Source organism: Dasypus novemcinctus, chromosome 17 (genome assembly GCF_030445035.2).
Source record: "Dasypus novemcinctus isolate mDasNov1 chromosome 17, mDasNov1.1.hap2, whole genome shotgun sequence".
Classification (NCBI taxonomy): Eukaryota; Metazoa; Chordata; class Mammalia; order Cingulata; family Dasypodidae; genus Dasypus; species Dasypus novemcinctus.
The window spans coordinates 67,975,491-67,989,247 of NC_080689.1; the positions used below are offsets into that span (position 1 = coordinate 67,975,491).

General features: G+C 41.7%; 1 protein-coding gene and 1 pseudogene across 1 annotated transcript in view; both read right to left on the reverse strand.

The window, feature by feature from the left end:
- M1AP (meiosis 1 associated protein) overlaps positions 1 to 8,246 on the reverse strand; it is a 97,136-nt gene extending 88,890 nt beyond the window's left edge. Inside the window, exon 1 of the mRNA XM_012527487.3 lies at positions 7,959 to 8,246. Coding sequence (XP_012382941.2) covers positions 7,959 to 8,198 — 240 coding nt within the window. The 5' untranslated portion in view covers positions 8,199 to 8,246. The remainder of the gene's footprint in view (positions 1 to 7,958) is intronic.
- Positions 3,655 to 4,218, reverse strand: LOC139436704 (ferritin heavy chain pseudogene; annotated as a pseudogene).
- Positions 8,247 to 13,757: the final 5,511 nt, after the last annotated feature.

A 13,757-nucleotide genomic window follows, 5' to 3' on the forward strand; every position in this document is an offset into this window, starting at 1 on the left:
CATATTCTTTTCCTATAACCTTCTCTTTCCCTACCATTTTTTTTGTACTTGTTACCACTTAAATCTTTGTAAGTTTAAAACCCAGGTTTATCACTACTTTTTATGCATTTGCATTTTAGCACCCTTAGGAAGTATAAAACGGAGTTATATACCAAACAGTACAATAATACTGATATTTATTATTACCAAAAGACATTTACTGCAGGTCTTTGTTTCTTTAAACTGCTTTGAACTACTGCCTAGTGTCCTTTCAATTCAATCTAAAGTACTCCCTTTAGCATTGCTTGTAGGTCAGATCTAGTGGTGATATACCCTCAGCTTTTGATATGTGTGAATATTTTAATCAATCTCTAATTTTTGAAAGAGAGTCTCGCCAGATATAAAATTCCTGGTTGGCAGTTGTTTTCCTTCATCGCTTTACATGCTTTCAGTCCATTGTTTTCTTAGTTCCATTGTTTCTGATAAGAAATCTACATTCAATTTTGTTGGGATTCCCTTGTATGTAACACATTGCTTTTAGAGAGCTTTTAGAGCTCTCTCCTTGTCTTTTGCATTTGATAGTGTAATCAGTATATCATGGGATGTACTTTTCTTGTTTATTCTATTTGGTGTTCTCTGAGCTTCTTGGATGTGCATATTCATGTCTTTTGCTAAGTTTAGGAAGTTCTCTGTCATTATTTCTTTGACTATTCCATCTGCTACTTTGTCTTTTTCTTCTCCTTCTGGGATTCCCAAATGTATATATAGGTGTGCCTAATGGTGTCCCATAGCTGTCTTAGGCTATTTTTTCTTTTAATATATATATTTTTCTTTCTGCTCCAAGGCCTGACTCATTTTGAGTGTTTTGTCTTCAAGCTCATTGATTCTTTCTTCAACCAGTTCCATTCTGCCCTTTTTTTTTTTTTTTTTTAAAGATTTATTTATTTATTTAATTTCCCCCCCTCCCCTGGTTGTCTGTTCTTGGTGTCTATTTGCTGCGTCTTGTTTCTTTGTCCGCTTCTGTTGTCGTCAGTGGCACGGGAAGTGTGGGCGGCGCCATTCCTGGGCAGGCTGCTTCTTTCTTTTCACGCTGGGCAGCTCTCCTCACGGGCGCACTCCTTGCGCGTGGGGCTCCCCCACGCGGGGGACACCCTTGCGTGGCACGGCACTCCTTGCGCGCATCAGCACTGCGCATGGGCCAGCTCCACACGGGTCAAGGAGGCCCGGGGTTTGAACCGCGGACCTCCCATATGGTAGACGGACGCCCTAACCACTGGGCCAAAGTCCGTTTTCCTCCATTCTGCCCTTGAAACCCTCCTGGGCATTTTTCATTTCAGCTATTGTGGTCTTCAATTCTAGTAGTTTTGTTTGGCTCCTTTTTAAAAGTTCTATCTTTTTATTTAGACTTTCATATTATTCATTTACTGTTTTCCTGATATCCTGTAGTTTTTTTTCTCTGTACTTTCCTTCATCTCCTTAAGCATTTTTTTAAAGATCATTTTTTAAAGGCTTTGTTCAGTGTGTTCACATTCTTGTTTTCATCATTTCTGTTTTCTATATTTTTATCCTCTTCCTTTGGGTAGGCCATAATTTTCTGCTTATTTGTCTTGTACTCTTTGTTGCACGTCGTACATTTTAGTATTTAAAAATGTTAATTCTGGGATTTACAACCTGGGATGTCTGTTTCCTAGTTTTGTAACCAGCTGATAAGACAGAGATTTTCTTGAGTTGCAGCCCTCCAATCAGGAAGGTCTGCCCAAGGTGAATGCACTGTGCAGGGTTTTTTATGTGTACTGGGCCTCTGTCTTGTCCTGGGCTTTTGCTTGTTTGTTGTTTTGGAGTTCTCCTGTTTACAGTTTGATAGTCCCCTCTGTTTCCCAAGGGACAAACCTCCCTCTCTTGTATATCTGAAGCCAGCAGGCTTTTATCCCAGACTTTTTATCCACCGCTATAGTTTTTTATACTCCTTTCATTGTCTCATGCTGCTTTTGTCTGGAGTGCAAATACTGGGGGGAGCATCACCCCTAGGAGGACTTTTCCCAACTCAGTCTTTCCCAGCCAAAACAGGGCCAGGAAACCCCAATGTGGTCAGACTGGCTCCAAAGTGCCCTGTGGAAGGGGTCAGGAAGGATGCCAAGAACTTCTCCAATGGCTCCCCAAAGTTGAGCTTTCCTGACATGCCCATCAAATGCAGCCCTTCCGCTAAATTGCCCTGCAGGCCTGAGGAAGCCCTGCATCTTTAAATCCTCACAACCTCTATCCCTGTGTAGGGAGTACTGAAACAATGGCTGCCACCAACTTTGTCCAGGGCAGGGCTGAAACAATGTGTGCCCTCAGATCTGGGACCCAGAGATCTGAATTTGATCATCAAAAGTCATGATCAGTGATTGGCCATGTGCACCCCTGTTCTTGGGAAAGAAAATTTTTATGTCCCATTCTGTCATCAGCTGCTAGCCAGGGGCTGGTCCCCATGACAGCCTGCTCTCAGATTGGGGGATAGGTGCCAGAGCCATAGCATGGACAGAGTAATTTAGAATTCTTTACCATACTTTTTCCTGTCTTTCTCTGGATGCTGTAAAGTGTTTTTCTGGCTGATAGAGTTTCAAAACAGTTGTTTCAGACAATTTAATAGATGCTTTGGAGGAAGGACTGAATCCTGGACCTCCCCACTCTTCCATCTTCCCTAGAAGTCAGACCTTGGATTTTTATTCATCTTTTTAATCCTCTTTTCTTTCTGTTTCATACTGAGTTTCTATTGCTAAGTCTTCAAGTTCACTAATCTTTTCTTCTGAAAAGTCTAATCTATGTCTCTACTTAGCTTTTTGTTTGTTTAACAGATTTTTTTCTTTATTAGAGAAATTATGGGTTTACAGAAAAATCATGAATGAAAGTACAAGATTTTATAGAATACAATTATAGTAACTGTCATAATGTCCATTCCTGCTAATTCTAATATTTACATCAGATCTTGGTTGGTTTTGATTGGTTGAACTTATTCCTCAAAATGGACTGTATTTTTTTGCTTCTTTGAATATCTGTAAGTTTTGATTGGATGCCAAACATTGTGGATTTTACCTGGTTGGGGACTGGATATTTTTGAATTTCTATAAATATTCCTTTTTTAAAAATTAAAAAATTTTTTTCTTTTGATTTTTTTTCCTTTTTCTATAAATATTCTTGAGGTTTATTCTGGGATGCAACTAAGTTACCTGGAAACAGTTTGATCCTTTTGGATTGTGCTTATAATTTGATAGGTGATCCTAAGCAATGCTAACTCTAGTGCCATTTATTCCCCACTACTGAGGCAAGACCCTTCTAAGCACTCTACACAAAGTGCCATGAATTATGTAGATTTCCAGTCTGGGAAGGGGACAGATACTATTCCTGCTGTGGATCACCTCTCATGCTTTCAGGTGGTTCCTTCCTTGGCCTTGTGTAGTTTATTCACATGCATGCACTGATCTTTACTCTCTGCAAAATATTCAAAGAGAACCCACTGCAGATTTCCAGATTCTCTCTCTGTAGCTCTCTCTTTTTTTTTTGGGGGGGGGGGGGGGAGTACCAAATAACTTTATTTGAAGGAATGGTACCAATGAAAGAACTTGGTAGACGTTGATACAACTTAAAGAAAAGGTAAACCCAACATATATGCACTACTACCATGTGGCTCTGGGGAAGCCAACATAAGGTTTAGCTCGCATCACTGCTTCCCAGAGTGTGCTTGTCAAAGAGATACTCTGCCAAGCCAGAATCCAGGACCCCATCTTGTGCATGTTGGTTACGTAGTCACCCAGTTCTTTGATGGACTTCACCTGCTCATTCAGGTAATGGGTCTCAATGAAGTCACACAAATGGGGGTCATTTTTGTCAGTAGCCAGTTTGTGCAGTTCCAGTAATGACTGATTCACCCTTTTTTCCAAGTGTAATGCACACTCCCATTGCATTCAATCCACTCTCCCAGTCCTCTCGTTCTGGTTTCTTGATATCCTGAAGGAAGATTCGGCCGCCTCGTTGGTTCTGCAGCTTCATTAGTTTCTCAGCATGTTCCCTCTCCTCATGAGATTGGTGAAGAAAATATTTGGCAAAGTTCTTCGAAGCCACAGCATCACAGTCAAAGTAGTAAGACATTGACAGGTAGACGTAAGAAGTGTGGAGCTCCAGGTTGATCTGGCGGTTGACAGCGGCCTCCGAGTCCTGGTTGTAGTTCTGGCGCACCTACGACGGGGATGTGGTCATCATGATGGGCGGTTGAGAAACAGAGGCTGCGCGACGCTGGATGGACGGTGGTAAGCAGCTGGGGGTGGCTGGCCAACAGGGGCAAGCGCTGGGTTCTGTTCAAGCACTGTTGAAGCAGGAAACCATGGTGACTCTCCACGAAGACGTCGCTGTAGCGCTCTCATTTCCTCTGTGTACCTCTCTCTCTTCTAGCTGCTTGGTCTCACTGAATTTCCAGATCCATCTTCTCAATTCATGGAGATCACCAGATCCCACCTGGGTTTCTTCTCTCTGCACTGTGGCTTGGGAAGTTTTCTTTCTTTTTTTTTTTTTTAAGATTTATTTATTTATTTACTTCTCTGCCCCCCCCCCCGTTGTCTGTTCTCTGTGTCTATCTGCTGCATCTTCTTCTTTGTCCACTTCTGTTGTTGTCAGCGGCACAGGAATCTGTGTTTCCTTCTGTTGCGTCATCTTGTGTCAGCTCTCCATGTGTGCGTCACTATTCCCAGGTAGGCTGCACCCTCTTTCATGCTGGGCGGCTCTCTCCTTGCATGTGGGGATCCCCTACGTGGGGGACACCCCTGCATGGCAGGGCACTCCTTGTGAGCATCAGCACTGAGCATGGGCCAGCTCCACATGGGTCAAGGAGGCCAGGGGTTTGAACCGCAGACCTCCCATGTGGTAGACGGACACCCTAACCACTGGGCCAAGTGCACCGCCTGGGAACTTTTCAATGCAGTAAGTTGGGGCGATCGTAGGCCATACATCATTTCCTGTCTCTCAGGGATCATTGGCCTTTGATGTCTGATGTCTAATGTCTTAAAAACAGTTTTTCATACATTTTGTCCAGTTATTTTTGTTATTTCTGGCCAGAGAGTAAATCTGTCCCTGTTACTCCATCTTTTTTTTTTTTTTTTAAAGATTTATTTATGTATTTAATTTACCCCCTTCCCCTGGTTGTCTGTTCTCTGTGTCTATTTGCTGCGTCTTGTTTCTTTGTCCGCTTCTGTTGTTGTCAGCAGCACAGGAAGTGTGGGCGGCGCCATTCCTGGGCAGGCTGCACTTTCATCCGCGCCGGGCGGCTCTCCTTATGGGGCGCACTCCTTGCGCGTGGGGCTCCCCTACGCTGGGGACACCCCTGCGTGGCAGGGCACTCCATGCGCGCATCAGCACTGCGCGTGGGCCAGCTCCATAGGGGTCAAGGAGGCCCGGGATTTGAACGGCGGACCTCCCATGTGGTAGACGGATGCCCTAACCACTGGGCCAAGTCCGTTTCCCTGTTACTCCATCTTGAGTGGAAGAGTGACTTGTTTCTAACAAATAGAATGTGGAGGACGTGGCAGTTGTCACTTTTGAAACTAGACCATAAAAGATATTTTGGCTTCTTTGCTCATCCTCTTTTTGGATCACTTGCTCTCAAAGAAGCCAGCTGTCTTGGAATAAGGATATTCAAGGGGCCCATGGAGAGGCCCAAGAGGTGAGGATATCAGATCTCCTGCCGATAGTCATGTGAATATGCCGTCTTGGAAGTGTATCCTCCCACCTTGGTCAAGCTGTCAAATGACTGGAGCCCTGGGTCACATCTTACTGCAATCTCATGAGAGACTCCAAGCCTGAACCACCTACCTAAGCCTCTTAAGAACTTCTATCATTTATTTATTTATTCATTCTGAATTTCTGACCCACAGTAACTGTGGAATAATGAATGTTTATTGCTTTAAGACACTAAACTTTAGGATACTTTGTTATGCAGCAATAGACAACTTTTAAAACGGGAACCAAATCCTATCAGCCTGTAGAAAGGAGCAGTTGAACTCCTTAATTAATCTCACCCATTCCCCATCCCCTCCCCAGCCCATGCAATAGTACACAGATGAAACCACCAGACTTAGCACTTTGAGTATTTACACTAAAAAATATCCCAATTGACTCCTTTTGAGAAGTAAACCTCAAGCTGCTGTAAGCTTAAGATACCACCAAAGCAACTAGGGTATAATGTTTTATTTTTAAAGTGTTTTAACCCAAGAGGCATAAAACAATGTATATTATTATTTTTTGGAGTGTTACATGCGAGTTTTTTATTCACTGGAAAAAAATTATCATTAAATACATAACATACTAAAGGATTTGCATAATGACTAAAGAATAAAAACAATTTTTGACTTTGAAGAACAAATATTGAATATTCAATAAGTTAACAGAAATTGACTTTTTGGACCTCTTTATTTATATGACTGTATCTCCAAAGGTACTTTCATTTAACTTTTCCGAATGCATTTTTTGTCTTTATTTATTTTTTTAATATTACATTAAAAAAATATGAGGTCCCCACATACCCCCCACCCCCCTCCCCCCACTCCTCCCCCCACAGCAACAATCTCCTCTATCATCATGAGACATTCACTGCATTTGGTGAATACATCTCTGAGCACCGCTGGACATCACATGTATATTATTTTTATTCCATAATTTATAGTGTCAACAGAGATGTTAACTTTCTACTTTCAATGAGGGGAACTAAGGCATTAATTATAAAAATTAGTCAATTTTAGTCAGATAGTGCATTAATAATTCAGCTACAGATTTATGAAGTTTCCTTCTTTGAAAATCTTAAATAACAGGATTTATATCCATTTAATAAGATATATTAGGAGCAAAACTGGTTCAAGGAAGGAGATGTACTAGAACTTCTGGAAATGCTTCTCAACCCTGTGATTCTGAATTATGTAAAGGGGAGAAAAGGAAGATCTGAATTTCTTTTGAGGAGAAGGTAAGGTATTTCTCTATGAGTGAGGGAGCTTTATAAAAGTGTTGCATCTGGCCCAGACTTGGTCTTCTGAGATCCTAGGAGATGTTTCACCTGAGTCCCATGTGGAACTATAGAGAAAACATTTTCATGTGTCTGCAGTTAGGGCTCTCTGAGTTAAGGAAACTGGAACTTGGGTTACAGGATAAGCCTTGGAAGTGAAAGGGTGGCTTAATAGCTAGAGGTCTTTGAAGGGATTTTGAGACTTATTTCCCTCTGTGTTCACATTACAAAGGGGGATGAACCTTGGAGCTGGAGAGTTAAATTCAGGAGGGAGGAGGGTAATGCATAGCCTATACAAACTTCCAGATTCATAATTTTGGTTTTTTTTTTTTTTTCTAGTAGTGCTTTAGTGGGCTGAATTGTGTCCCCCAAAAGATATGTTCAAGTCCTAATCCCTGGAACTTGGAAATAGGGTATTTGCAAATGTAATCAAGTTAAGATGAGGTCATACTGGATTAGGGTGGGTCCTAAATCAATGACTATCATCTTTATAAGAGAAAGGACAGGGAGATTTGGACGTAGAGACACAGAGGAGACACAAACAGAGGGAAGACAGCTATATGAAGATGGATGCAGAAATTGGAGTGATACAGCTATAAGCGAAAGAATGCTAAGGACTGTCACTAGATGCTAGGAAGAGGCAAGGAAGGATTCTTCCCCAGAGCCTTCAAAGGGTGCACAGCCCTGGTGACACTTTGATTTTAGACTTCTAGCCTCCAGCACTGTGAGAGAATAAATTTCTATTGTTTCAATCCACCAAGTGTTTAGTAATCTGTTAATAGTAGTGCAACTCCCTATGTGCAGGATGACATCTGGCTCTCATTGTGTCACCTGTAGAGTATTGGGCAGGGGGAACAAGCACAGTTATTGCTGTAATTCATCATATTTCTGATCTTGTTTACTTTCATAATAAAGTGAATACGTACAGATAGTAAAAAATTATCATTCTACTTACCAGAAAGGGGAGGATGCATTCGTGCTGATTTTGTACCATGTATAAGCTGAACAGGGACATGCGGTTGGGGCCCATCAAGCTGCAGGCTAGAGAAAAAAAGTTCTGCAGAGCCTCACAGAGGTTGGAACAGATGTAAGCCCACGATGGTAGAGCTACGTGCACAATGAGAAGCCGCGGTGGTTGCTGGTAAGTCTGTGCAAGCAAGGGGACTCCTTTGCTAGTAGTCTGACCACGATGCATGACAGCCAGACCAGAGGTGGAACTGCAGCCTCTACCTGGATATTCTCTACATCTGTTGGGAAGGAAGGAGGAGCTACTGACTTTCATAAAACTGAATTTTGTGCTTTGTTAAAACAATGAACACAAGTCTAGATGACTAAGTTCAGAGAGTGGCTACTCTTAGTAGACTGGCTACTAAATTAACCTTGTTTATGCTATCCCAAGCTAATGGCCCCAAGGGATGTAGGTATTTGTTGGGAACGTAAGGCTGATGTTGCTTAGAGATGCAGAGTAGAACCAACCAAAAAGTTATTTTAAAAAAATCAAACTTTGGTCTTAAAGCAAGCCATCTACCCTTACAAAACATTGTTTTCAACTTAGTATTTATTGTACTATATTGTCATTTATTTCTAGACTCTCTTCAAGACTCTTCATGCCTTAACTTTCAGCCTTATTAGAGGTTATTCCTCATCTCAGGCTTTTCACTGAAATAATACCAAAATACAGCATCTAGGGGCAGTAAAATCTTCCTCAGCTGTTACTGCTTGTTCCAGGTTACTGCACCATTTCTTGATGATTTCCTTAAATCCTGCCTAACTTTTGTAAATAACCCCTTAATTAAACTCTCCTTAATTATCAGTTTGATTGAGCTGTCTTTTTACTGGGCTCTAGACTAATTGATATGTAATTATGGAGGAGAGGACCTCTATCTCACATTAAACAAAAACAACCATAAAAAGCTTATGTGGGCTTCTGGTTGACCAAGATGATGGCAAGAAAATGCGGTTTTCAAAATGGTAGAAGCTCGTTCAGCCCTTTCTGGCTCTTGCTCTAACCCCTCCCAAGTGTGGTGTGGAGCCAGCTTGTGCTACCATTGTGGGTACTTTGCCCTTTTCTGGAGGAAGCAGAGTAAACCCTGTGGACACACTAGGGTGCCTGTACCTTGGTTGCAATCTATTGGGTGGTAGCCTTAAAGACTAAACCAGGAAACTCTCCTCTGGCTCACCTTCCCAGAACTAACCCAGCAGGCAGAAGCAGCTTGCTGACAGGTAAAGCAGTGGAAGTCAAAGTGACCTGGGGACAGGATTATAGGCTTTAAGACATACAACAGAGCACACAGAAGGAAGAAAAGTCTCGGGGACTTCCGGCAAGATGGTGGCTGAGTGAGCTTGCCTTGCCGTCTCTCCTGGGAAGAGGCAGCTGGGCACCGCTGGAGGTTCTCCAGGACCAGGCTTTTTCAGGATTTTTTCAGGGCAGGAAGTGTCTGGACATCGATTTGGTGGGAAGGTAATGGAAAGGACTGGTCTATAAGATAATTTGGGACTTTTCAGGAGGGGGAGGCAAGATGGCGGCTGAGTGAACTTCCTGGTTACTAGCTCCTGGGGGGAATCGGCTGGGAGGCGTCGGAGACTCTTTGGGACCGGCTGTTTCGGGATTTTTCCTGGTCCGGAGGTGTCTGGACATCGATTTGGAGGGAAGGTAACAGAGAGGATCCATCTGCGAAATATACACGGAGATCCCAGCTACGTGTGGAGGACTCCCTCCTTGGGTAGGCGGAGCCGAGGCAGCTAGCACCGCGGCGGGTGGCGGGCGGGAGAGCCGAGCCGCGCTGTGCCGCGGCGGACGGAGGGCGAAGGAGACAAGCCCAGCCAAGCCTAGCCGTGCCGCGGCGGGCGGCGGGCGGGAGAGCCGAGCCGCGCTGTGCTGCGGCGGCGGGCAGCGGGCGGGGAAGCTGAGTCCGGCCGAGCCCGGCCGAGCCGCAGCGGGCGGGGGGGCCGAGCCCAGCCACACCGCGCCGGGCGGCGGGCGGGAAAGCCGAGCTCAGCCGAGCCCAGCCGAGCCGCGGCGGGCGGTGGGCGGGGGACCGGAGCCCGGCAGAGCCCAGCCGAGCCTGGCGGCGCGGTTTCTGTTCTTTGTTTTTTTTTTAATTTTTATTTTTATTTATTTTTTTTACTTTTTGTTGTTGTTGTTGTTCTTGTTGTTCTTTTTTTTTTTTTTCAATCCTCTCTTTCTTGTCCCCAATATTCTTCTTATACTATTTTACCTTAACAATACAATAGGTCCTACAGGAAATACCTCACATTTGCTGGATTTCCTCACCCTCCACTGCCTCATTTCTCTGTGAATAGATTTAGCCTATCTACACTATCCCCTTTCCCCTACAACTTGATATCCTCCACCATCTGCTATCTCTCCTATATTCCATCTCCCTTTCTTTGATCCACAAAGTGTCTAACTCTTAATTTCTAATACCTTTGTTTAGTTTTCCATCTGGTATTCGTCCCTGAAACTATTACCTTTCTTTTCTCTTTCCCTCTCTCACGAAAACAATAGCCTCTTAGTACGTACCACATTCCTCCCATATTCAGTCGTCTACCTCATTATAGGTACTTTCCTACTACTATAACTCTACACAATTTACATGATCTAACCTCCATCCTCCCAGAACTCATATTGTTGCTTTGTAAACATATATCACCAATACTACTTCACACTTTTTCCTTCCTTACACAATTGACTTTCCCCAGCACTAATACTTTCCTTTAAACTGAGCTTAACTAGCAATAAGAAATTGGAATAAGAAGAACAAAGTGACAAAGAGAAGATATAACACTTACGCAAAAACAACAGCTAATTAATCTCCAAGACTAGACAAAGAAGCTGAGGAACTGATTAAAACCGTCAAGAAAAAATGTTGACAAGACAGCAACAAAAATCTACAAACCAAACCAGTAATCAGGAAAACATGGCTGAATCCAATCAACAAACTGAAAATCAGGAAGGGGGGCAGGACTTCGCACAAGCAATGAAAGATCTCAGAACATTTATCACCGACAAATTTGATGAAGTAATGAAAGAGGTTAACAGCGTGAAGACAACACTTGGAGGGGAAATTGCAGACATGCGCAAAAAAATAACAGATATGATGGAAATGAACACCACAATTCAAGAAATCAAAAATACACTTGCAGCAAATATCAGCAGACTAGAAGAGGCAGAGCAGAGAATTAGTGATGTGGAAGACAGTGCATTGGAAATCAAACATATAGAAGTGGTCAATAAAAAGGTAGAAAAAATCCAGATAGGACTTAGGGACCTGAATGATAATGCAAAACGCTCAAACATACGTATTATAGGCATTCCAGAAGGAGAAAAGAAGGGAAAGGGGTCAGAAGGAGTGTTGCAGGAAATAATGAATGAAAACTTCCCAAATCTACTGAAAGAGACAGATGTACATATCCAAGAAGCACAGCGCACTCCACTGGTCATAAACCCCAACAGGCCCACCCCAAGACATATACTTGTCAAATTATCCAATGCTCAAGACAAAGAAAAAATTCTAAAAGCAGCAAGAGAAAAGAAAACCATCACATACAAGGGAAGCTCCATAAGATTAAGTGCTGATTTCTCATCTGAAACGATGGAGGCAAGAAGGCAGTGGTATGATATAGTCAAGGTACTAAAGGAAAAAAATCTCCAACCAAGAATACTCTATCCAGCTAAACTAGCATTCAAAAATGATGGAGAGTTCAAAATATTCACAGATAAACAGAAACTGAAAGAGTATATCAACAAGAAACCTCCCCTTCAAGAAATTCTTAAGGGACTTCTGCAGGAAGAAAGGAAAAAACAGGACAGTCAGAGATGGAGGAGAGTGTAAAAGCAACAAGAAAGACAAAAATAGAAGGGGAAAATAAAATAATACAAACAAAATATAACAAACACAAATCCAACCAAAATATGGCTACCATAAATAACTCTCTAAACGTAATAACACTGAATGTCAACGGATTAAACTCACCTATCAAAAGATTCAGACTGGGACACTGGATAAGGAAATACGACCCATCTATATGCTGCCTACAAGAGACACATCTTAGACCCAGAGACTCATGGAGGTTGAAAGTGAATGGCTGGAAAACAATCATACAAGCAAACAACAACCAAAAAAAGGCAGGAGTAGCTATATTAATATCAGACAAAATAGACTTTAAATGCGAAACAATTGTGAGAGACAAAGAAGGATACTATATTTTAGTGAAAGGGACAATCTGTCAAGAAGATCAAACAATTATAAATATTTATGGTCCTAACAAGGGCGCCTCTAAATATGTGAGGCAAACGCTGGAAAAACTAAGTGAAAGAATAGATGCATCTACAATTATAGTGGGGGATTTTAATACACCACTATCAACTCTGGACAGAACATCTCAAAAGAGAATCACTAAAGAAACAAAACATTTGAACAGTATATTAGAAGAGCTGGATCTAATAGACATATATAGATCATTACACCCAAACACAGCAGGATATACATTTTTCTCAAGCGCACATGGAACATTCTCCAAGATTGACCATATGCTAGGCCACAAAGAAAGGCTTAATGAATTCAGAAAGATCGAAATCATACAAAACAATATCTCTGACCACAGTGGAGTCAAGCTGGAAATTTGCAAGGGACAGAGACCCAGACTTCACACGACAATTTGGAAATTAAACAGCACACTCTTAGAAAAACAGTGGGTCAAAGAGGAAATCTCAAAAGAAATCAATGACTACCTTGAAACAAATGATAATGATAACACAACATACCAAAATTTATGGGATGCAGCAAAAGCGGTACTGAGAGGGAAATTTATAGCCATAAATTCATATATCAAAAAAGAAGAAAGAGCAGAAATTGAAGAATTAACTGCACATTTGAAGGAATTAGAAAAACAACAACAAAGTAACCCAACAGGAAGAAGAAGGAAGGAAATAACAAAGATAAGAGCAGAACTAAATGAAATAGAAAATAAGAAAGCACTTGAAAAAATAAACAAGACCAAGAGCTGGTTTTTTGAGAAGATCAACAAAATTGACAAACCTTTAGCGAGACTAACAAAGAAAAAAAGAGAAAAGATGCAAATACACAAAATAAGAAATGAGAAAGGTGATATCACCACTGACCCCACAGAAATAAAGACTATCATAAGAGGATACTTTGAAAAACTATATTCCAACAAAAATGACAATTTAGAGGAAATGGACAAATTCCTAGAAATACATAAGCAGCCCATACTGACCAAAGAAGAAATTGATGATCTTAACAAACCAATCACAAGCAAAGAGATAGAATCAGTCATTAAAAATCTCCCAACTAAGAAGAGCCCAGGGCCAGACGGCTTCACAGGTGAATTCTACAAAACATTCTGGAAAGAACTAACACCAATCCTGTTGAAACTATTCCAAAAAATCGAAACAGAAGGAACACTGCCTAATTCCTTCTATGATGCCAACATTACCCTAGTACCAAAGCCAAACAAAGACACCACAAGAAAGGAAAATTACAGACCAATTTCTCTAATGAACCTAGACGCAAAAATACTTAACAAAATACTTGCTAATCGTATTCAACAACACATTAAACGAATTATACACCATGACCAAGTGGGATTTATCCCAGGTATGCAAGGATGGTTCAACATAAGAAAATCAATCAATGTAATACACCATATAAACAGATTGAGAGAAAAAAACCACATGATTATATCTATAGATGCAGAAAAGGCATTTGACAAAATACAGCACCCCTTCCTG